Source organism: Phaethon lepturus, unplaced genomic scaffold (assembly GCF_000687285.1).
Source record: "Phaethon lepturus isolate BGI_N335 unplaced genomic scaffold, ASM68728v1 scaffold56771, whole genome shotgun sequence".
In the NCBI taxonomy this organism is placed as follows: Eukaryota; Metazoa; Chordata; class Aves; order Phaethontiformes; family Phaethontidae; genus Phaethon; species Phaethon lepturus.
In genome coordinates, this window is record NW_010518159.1 from 188 (window position 1) to 9319 (window position 9132).

Here is a 9132-nt window from a genome sequence, read left to right on the forward strand (position 1 = left end):
TCTGACCAAAGCATTGTGCAAAAGAGACTCAGCACAGTGAGCAGGCTGTCTTCAGGTGCTACGTTCCTGTTGTGTCAGGGGCAGAGGACATTGCAAGTTGCTGTGATACATCCTAAGTATATAAACAGCTTCTGCCATTTCAGATCTGATAATATCTGAATAATTAAAAGTGCAGATCAAAATCAATGGTCAAATTGGGTATTTGAAAGTACTGATATATAATGATACTTTCTGCTTCCAACCTAGGTTGTCTAGTGTCAGACACTTTTATGATATTCAGAGAAGCACAGATACAGGTCATACTCACGCCTCTGCTGGCTGGGCCCTGCTCCATACAATGTTCTTTTGAGGATGCCCATGAGAGGACACACAGAAGTTGCATAGCAGGGCTTTGTTTTCTGTGCACTGAAAAGACTTCTCTTTTTGGTAGGAAGGAAACATGAAAGCAACAGAGGAACAGCAGAGGCAAGAGCAAGAACAAAGTTAGAAGGCTGGTCACAGTTCTGGATCCAGGTGCTGAACAGCTGCAGGTGGCTGAAAACAGCAGCAGGCAGGGTGAGTGCAGGGGGCAGCCCATGCTAACACATATTGCAGCATGCAGGAACGGATTGTCTCCCCCAGCTACAGCAACAGCTTCTTCACCAGGGTCTGTGGGTGTAGTGCTTAATTTGACTTTAAAATAAACTTTAAGGAAACCATGTGATGTAAAGTAACAAAACAGTTGAACACTGGGCAGTGCTCGCTAATCGTGTAGGCGTGTGAATGGGTGCCTAGTTAGCTGGGAGCTTGGAGACACCAGGTAATGTCAGGCATTTTGCTCACAGAACCTGCTGGAAACGTGTGGTTCCAAAATAGCCCTTGTATCTAGGTCAGAGAGAAAAAACTGCAAAGTAAGCTGACTGTAGCTTTACTATATTTAGAGCAGGTTTTTCAGTGCTGATGAACACCCCAATCTAGAGCAATACCATGCTTTTCCAAGCGGAGGACACAGCAGCCATCAGTACATGACTGTGCAATACCCTGCTTGCGGTTCAGTGCAAACGCGGGCAGGCCTGTCTGAAGAAGCGGGTGTGACGTCAAAAAACGAGGCAGTTCTGTGACAAAAGCACGGTCTGGGAGGCAGGCCGGCTCCCGCCGCTTGCGCTCCCCCGCCCCCCCGCTGTAGGTGTAGAGCACCGCGAGGCGGAACTCCTGTATGCGGAACCTCGGCGCCGGCCGCGGGAGTCGTCCGGACCGCTCAGCCAGATTCCTCGGGGAGGCGGTGCGAGGTTGCTCCACGCGCCGCGGCCGGCGGGAAGATGGCGGCTGTGAAGGGGCTGGAGACGTGTCTCAGGGTAGCGGGTGCTGCCGCGGCGCGTCCGGAGCGCTTCCTCAGGTACTGCGGGTTTCCCAGGGGCTGAGAAGCCCCCAGATGCCGGACCGTGTGTGTGTAGGCCTTGGTGCTCTGGGAGGGAGGCCTCGTGCCAGCCGGCCGGCCGGCGTCCCTCAGCTACCCCCGGTGCCGCAGAGCTCTTCTGAAATGCGCACTTAACAGTGTCGAGACCTGGCTGCGGCTTCTGCCACGGTTGCTGCAGTATCCTATCCTTTTTTTTTTTTCAGCGTTCGGGAATTAGGAAATGGAGGTTTCTGTTTCAGCCAGCTATGTTGAAACATTGGTAGCTCTAGAGAAAAAAATTGAAGAGACTACCCAAAAATAAAAGCTGAGGAGTAAGGCAGTGGAGGAAGACAATCACCTTTTTAAAACCAGGGGTCCGTATCTTGGGTGTTTGAGGTGTTCAGTGCTATACAATTTACTTCCCCAAAACGTCTGGAGTGCTTAACTATGATCGAGATATAATAAGATACAACTATAGAAAGATAGAACATTCTGTCCAGCTGCTACTTTGTACACAAACTGTAATGAAGCTGAAAAGCATAATAATTATAATGTTTTTATTTCTAGGAATGTTTAGTAGTGATACTCCAAGAGATGTGTAGAAAGTTAAGCAACACCAGTAATTGTTGAAAGGTGCTATTCTGTAGCATCAAAATACTTAGAGTAGATATAAAAAAAGCTGCAGTGTGACCATGTGATTAATTTAATGGAAGGTGTAAAATCAACAAAAGCTAATAAATTCTGCAAAGTAGAAAATTAAAAATTAATATTAACTGTTGTGCTTTTTAAAGCTTGTAATCTTTTTTCCACTCTTAGTGTGCAAGATGGATTGGCTGCTGACTTCAGAGCATTAACAAAGACTCTCTATGATTTGAATAAAGCTCTGGGAAGTAATATAGTTCATGGGGGTCCTCTAAAAGAGCTGGTGATAGAAAATTTTGATGAAGAACAGATTTGGCAACAACTAGAGCTCCAGAACAATGCAGTTCTTGATTTCTTCAAGAAATCCATTGCAAGGGATGCCGAGGATGAAGATCTTTGCCTTCTCTCAGATCAGGAAGAGGATGGCTCTGATGCAGAGATCAACAGCGACAAGGAATTGGAAGACAACATAATGGAAGCAGAAACTGAACAGATGAGTGTTAACATGAAAGATAAAACTAAAGCTGAAAAAAAGCAAAGTAAACTCAGAGAAAGCATAATGCAGAAATACAGTGATGAGGATTCTGATATTGACTTTGATATTGAAGCACTGGAACAACAAACTAAAACAGCCAAGAAAACCACATTGAAAAAAATGGGAAGAAAATCTATAGTGGATGACAAGTTTTTCAAGCTGTCTGAGATGGAAACATTTTTAGAACATGTGGAGAAGGAAAACAGGGAGGAGGAAGAAGAAGATATTAATTATTTTGATGACATCATCTCAGATGAAGAGTCTGAAGAAGCTAAAGTCAAAGTAAAAATATTAGTAAATTAATTTTCTGATACCGCTTTTCCTTTACATCAAGATCTGATATCTGTTAGGGTGACTATAAATTGTTGAACTCTGAGTAGAAACTACCAAATTAAATTTGATTAGATGACTAATGATTACTTCTGAAGCTTTACTTTAATAATATATTTGACATGAATATTTGGTAACAAAACATCCTAGTATAGAAGAACATACTGTCCTGTTATTCCAGTCTCTCTTTAGATGGGTCTTGGGTTTTTGCATGAATGAAGGAAGAGATAGTATGTCATAAGAAATAAGTGACTTTGCAGAATTGCAGAATAGGTGACCCAGAAAATGAGAGAGATGTGTCACTCTAGAGATCACTACAGTGACTGATGCAGAGTAAAGGGCTTTTGGCAACGTTTTTCCAGGGACATGGCTTCATAACTCTGATTTAACTTCGGTTGCTGAGTACTTGTTTAAAAAATAAATATTTTATTATTTAGCATTACTAGAGATTCTCACTAGCAAGTAAGAACTATGCCCAGGGTGTAAGGAAATGTGTATGCATTCCAATGAGTAATCAGCAAAATGTACAGCCCTTTGACTTCTGTATGTGTTGAAATTGGAAATTAATTTAAGTGGTAGAGTATTTTAAATACTTGTAAAAGAGATTAGTTCTACTAAGATGTCCTGCCACAGGTTAATGCTTCAGTAAACTAAATTACTGTTAGACAAGTAGTGGTATTCCTCAGGTGCTAAAGACTTTAAAAGACAGGATACCCTTACACTTCTGTCAGTCTAACAGTTTTTGTTTGGTTTTTTTTTTTTGTTTGATTCCCCCTCCAGCCAATTAAAAGTTCTAGAGACTTGACATACAAAGATTTCTTTGATCCAGTTGATGACAATGATGATTTAGTAGCTGATGATGTTGAAGATGATCAGGAAGAGGAAGCAGACAGTGCTATTGAAGAGGAGAATGAAGAAAGCATGTCTGAGTAAGTATGTGTTATTTGCATTTAAAATGCCCTTGTAATTTTACACTGAAGTGAAGTAGAAAATAAAGTGTGAATTCCAGGCTCACTTTGCTCATGGTTTGCCGATTTCTGTTATCTGTTCTATGTTCATGGTTTGCATTGTCTCCTTATTTAAAACACTACTTATTTAAGAATTAGTTTATTTGCTTATCTTTTGAGTATTGTCTCGATATTTATTTGAATAAATCATTTAATAGCTGTAACTGCAGTTTTTGAAAATTATTTTTAATATATAGAAGTTTCCCTGGTGTCCCGTGCCTTTAGGTTTCAGTCAAAGCCTATTTTATTCTTAACTGTGGGTTAGTTGTGACAGGTAAACATTTAATGGCTGAAATACCTTAATGTAAAAAAATTATAAAGGCTTTTCAACCTTTATTTTCTATGAAATTTTAATGTTACAGGGTCGAGGATATGAATGACATGATGTTGGAGAATATGAGAAGTAAAGAAGCCTCTAAAAAAGTTACTTTTAGCTTGCCAGATGACAGTGAAACAGAATATGTTACTGATACGCAATTAGAGAAGGGCATTGATCCCAGTGAAATAAAGTCTTCTTTTGAGAAAAGACAGGAAAAGGTAATTGGTTTTTTTTATTTTGCTAATACTTTGAAACAGTGGCTAATGTTTGTTTGTTTGTTTTTAAATGACTATGTAATTTGTTCTGAGTCTGGCAAATACGAAGAGGCTAGTTACAAATTAAGGGGAAAAAAAAGTGGCTTATGTACATCACATACAAAGATGAGGGAATATATAATTGCATATATGTGGGGAGGAGTTAAAGTACCTGAAATAACTATTAATTTCTTGCCTAGAGTTTACTTGTGAGCTCTGTGTTTCAAACTTCTTAGGGAATTGTGTTTTTCAGATGACCAAAAAAATAAAGAGCTTAGAAGAAGAGTTGTTAGAGGAGAAACCTTGGCAGCTTAAAGGAGAAGTGACTGGACAAAAACGACCTGAAAACAGCCTTTTGGAGGAAACGGTACTTTTTGACCATGCCGTACGAATGGGTAAGTAGTGAGAGAGGGCTTTCCTGAAAGCGTGTTGCATACCACGGTGGGTTTTGTTCCCTTTGACCTTGCTGAAAACACCTGTGACTCAAGAGCAGGATAACAAATTACTAAGTTAAACTTCTCAGTGTGTTTTTGAGCTTGTGCATTTTCATGGTGGAAACTACAGGAAGCTATAATGTTCTTTTGTTCATTTTTAATTTAACTGAAAGTTCACTAATTGGGTGGCAGATTTTGATTACTCTTTTCAAGATAGAGGAAAACACTATAATTACTTCACCTTCAATTACTGCATTTTTGTTAGGGCTTTACTTTCTGTTTTTTATTCTTTATAGAACAAAAAGTATTTCTTGCTGGAGAAACATTAATCTTAAAATTCTTCTCTTTCTCCTCTCAGCGCCTGTGATCACAGAAGAAACTACTTTTCAGCTTGAAGATATCATTAAGCAGAGAATATTGGATGAGGTTAATACTATCTTACTTGTTCCTCCCTATTTCGTTCATAGACTTGATTCAGAGGGCACATTCCAAGGATGAGTTTGAAGCTCTTAAAATGTTAGGTGTAGAGTAATCTTAATTAATTTCTGCAACTGTTGTTTTATTCTTTTGCCTTGATGAATGTGTTTTTAGATTTCTAAGGAGCTCTATTTTTACATGCCTGTTACATGCTAGGTTTTGGTGCGCCTAAAAAAAATCAGTATTTGCAGATAAAACTGTAAGAAATTTATTTGGAATATAATGCCAGTATGTACGTTTTGTCTATGACCATAACTGTAGTACTCTGAGCATTCTGAATGCTAACCAAAACTCAGTTGTTTACTTCCTTTTTCTTAAAAGCCACTGATAGAAGATTTGTATCCCACAGCTTGTTGAGGCTTATTGTTAGTTGAATAAAAAAATGGGTACATATGGGGGGAGAGTGTTTAAGTACTTAACAAAAATTACACATTTGTTATTTGTTGTACAATTTTTACCCTGATGCACTAAAAATAAGCACACGAGTTAGAGCTATAAGTCTTTTACTACTTTTTTTCCAAATGAAAGTGTGAAACTTAATGAGTTCCTCAGGGGCCACATGCGTAAAATAGTTCATGTGTCAGATAAGTAATATGGAAAATGTTCTAAATAAGCTGTAGCACCTGATATTTGACTGTAGTTGCATTTGGTCTTTAATTTATTACTTCCTCAGGCATGGGATGATGTAGTACCGAAAGAAAAACCAAAAGAGGAGGCTTTTGAATACAAGAAACGTATCACTTTGGATCATGAAAAGAGTAAGCTGAGTCTCGCTGAGATCTATGAGCAAGAATACATGAAACTTCACCAGGTAACGTAAGCAATGCCTCTCCTTTCAGTTTGAAGTTCACATCATATAATCTTACATCTTCATTTGTACACTGCTAACTCTGCTTTCAGCTTTGTGGAAGTACTTCAGTCTTTCTCTGAGTGTTGACCAGTGAAATGGCTCTGAATTGTATATTGTGTTGTTACCAGTCTTGCTAAAGTAAAATGGCTTTATGAATGGTGTTGCAATAACATTGCTTTATTAATGCAGCAAAAGACTGAAGAGGAAGAAAATCCTGAACACAAAGAAATTCAGGAAATGATGGATTCACTCTTCCTGAAGCTGGATGCACTCTGTAACTTCCACTTCACACCCAAACCAGTAAGTACCTAAGTTTCATAAAGTTGGATTTTTTTTCTTCCCTCTTTGAAACTGGATACTTTAAAATATATTTGGGAAACGCAAAGTAAACATTGAGTGTTATTGAGCTTGTTCTTATGTCATATCAAATGCACTATAATTGCCTGTAAACAAAACCAAATAATTATCTGCAGTTAGCTGTAAGCTGCTGTGAGATGGTGTGCTCAGTCCTGAATGTGTTTCCTTATTTCTAGCCTGTGCCAGAAGTTAAAATAGTTTCGAACCTTCCAGCTATAAGCATAGAAGAAGTAGCACCTGTTGCTGTTAGTGATGCTGCTCTTTTAGCACCAGAGGAGATCAAGGTAAATACAAATAAAAATCATGTAACGATATGGAGGGGATCTGTACTGTTGATAGGAAGGTGGCTGCCAATCAGTGGGAGAATTCTGCCCCCTCCCACCCTGGGTTCCTCACCTTGTGGACCTTCCTGCCTAGCATTTTAGTTTTGACTGTTCTTGGGGGGATTTGGAAGGGGGGGATAACTGGAAGGAGGGGAAGAAGTTAATTTTGTTTGTCTACACTAGGTCATAATATTATGCTTCATTTTTCTTCTTGACTATTATGTGATGGTAATTATTTTCCCAACATATATATGGGTATTTGGACGGGGAAAGCTAAATGACAATAGGGAAGAGCAATTAGCATGTCTTCGATCAATTGTACAAGTCTCACTTCCCAACTTTTGCCAGTTTTTGGCCTTTGCCCTAATGCTGTATTGGCCTGAGCTGGCTAAACAACTGAAATAATGGAAACACTACGACAGATTTGAGTACTGGAAGTGAGTCTTTTCTTTTGCATGCTGATGGATCTAGAGCTCTTGTTCACTTTAGGAAAAGAACAAAGCTGGTGATGTGAAAACAGATGCAGAAAAGACTACCACAGACAAAAAACGAGAACGAAGAAAGAAAAAGCTTCGTAAACGTATGAAGCTAAAAGAGAAGGAGAAACGTCAAAAGCTGCTTGAAAAGATGAAACCAGAACAAAGCACAAAACTTAGCAAAAAAGCTGCTGCAGCAAAATTGAAAAGGCTTACAAAAGAAGGCAAAGCATCTCTGCTCAAGGTAAGGCTCTCTTAAGTAGTCCTGTGTAACTGGGAGCTTCCCAGGTAAAGAATATTAAAATCCCAAGGGTAGATAATATTTAGCTAGAGAGAGGAAAGGGAACTTTATCACAATTACAAAGTATAGGGTTTGTTTCCCTCGCATCTCTCATCTCCTAATCTTTTTCCATACCCTCAAAAATTGTTGTACACAAGTAGTATATCTGCTTAGCACACAGACCTGCTTACCTTATTTATGCCTAAGCAAATATAAAAGATAAATGGAGCTGCTGGAAAGAAAGAGGTAGGAAGAAGACATGCAAAGGGCAGATGCATAGATGCATACTTTTTTTTTCCCTTTCTTTTTCTCTCCCTGCCACCTCCTTGCTTTCTCCTGTGTTCTTTTGAACTACAGTTTTGGAAGGACTGTTCTAATCCATACTTGTAACTGTCTTATGCAAAGTAGTGTTTTGAATGCCTTTTGAGTCCTGATTTTGCCAATTCTCCTGAGAGCATGATGCCAGTACAGAGTCCTGAAAAAATACAGCTCTGGTTGCACTTTGCAGGGACCCCCTTGTTTCTAATGCATGTTCATATAGATGTTACTGCTTTAATTACGAATAAATCATACCTAAATGGTTGAAAAAGTTGGAATCTTTAGAAGCTTACTCAGCATTTGAAATATATTTCAATTTTAAGCAACTTAATCTTTAGATATGGAAAAAAAAAAGTTGTATGACACAATTAGTTTGTATCAAAGTATATTCACAAAGCAGAAATGATTGTTTGCACTAGGTACTACTTCTTATTTATTTCAAAGTTTACAAGGCAGTGTTCCTGTAAATACTAAGACTTACACTCTTATTTCCTGCATTTGAACCATTCCCTTGATTGGGGTTTTTTTTTAAGTCAACTACCATTATATGTGAGTAACTAGTAAGTAGCGTAATGGTATTGTTTGTACATTTTTTGGTTATAACAAATATTTTGTCCATTGACAGGATGAAGGTAAAGACAAGGTCTTGAAATCATCCCAGGCCTTCTTTTCTCAACTGCAAGATCAAGTAAAAATGCAAATTAAAGATGCAAGCAAATTAAAGAAGAAACAGAAGAACCAGAAGGCAGTCTCTGTTCATAAACTGAAATTGTAATTTATCTTTTTATGTATGTATTAAAATGTTTCTACATGAATGCTGAATTTGAGTTAGTTTTAAAATGTTCTGTGAACCTCTAAAGTGATGTAAAGACACTTTCCTTTAGGTTTTACTTTTTTATTTTTACATAGAAGTCTGATGTTGTCTTTCTATTCTAAAAAGAAAGCTTCTTGACATGGGCAGATACATAACCATGCAGAATACTTGGTATTTGTGCTTTGACTATACACTCTCTTTATTCTATAGTCCATAGCTTTTGTATCTGCTGTTATAATAGCTCTGTATGTATTACAGGAGTAACTGCACTTATTGAAGAACTTAAAATGTATTCTGGCAGTATAAATTGGAAATTATCTTTTGAAATCGTGATTTTCAAA

The 9132-nt window shown here is 38.3% G+C and overlaps 1 protein-coding gene across 1 annotated transcript; it reads left to right on the forward strand.

The window, feature by feature from the left end:
- The first annotated feature begins 1641 nt into the window (after nt 1-1641).
- MPHOSPH10 (M-phase phosphoprotein 10 (U3 small nucleolar ribonucleoprotein)) lies at nt 1642-8762 on the forward strand. Its single transcript, XM_010296602.1, has 11 exons — nt 1642-1655; nt 2192-2834; nt 3663-3811; nt 4252-4426; nt 4716-4857; nt 5255-5322; nt 6047-6184; nt 6413-6523; nt 6757-6864; nt 7393-7623; nt 8603-8762. Exons 1-11 carry the CDS (start codon nt 1642-1644, stop codon nt 8750-8752), a joined length of 1929 nt encoding a protein of 642 aa, XP_010294904.1. The 3' UTR covers nt 8753-8762.
- The last annotated feature ends 370 nt before the right edge of the window (nt 8763-9132 follow it).

Coding starts and splice junctions, on each gene's coding strand:
- MPHOSPH10 (XM_010296602.1), top strand. Junction 2,835..3,662: donor CTGAAGAAGCTAAAGTCAAA/GTAAAAATATTA, acceptor TTCCCCCTCCAG/CCAATTAAAAGTTCTAGAGA. Junction 3,812..4,251: donor AATGAAGAAAGCATGTCTGA/GTAAGTATGTGT, acceptor TTAATGTTACAG/GGTCGAGGATATGAATGACA.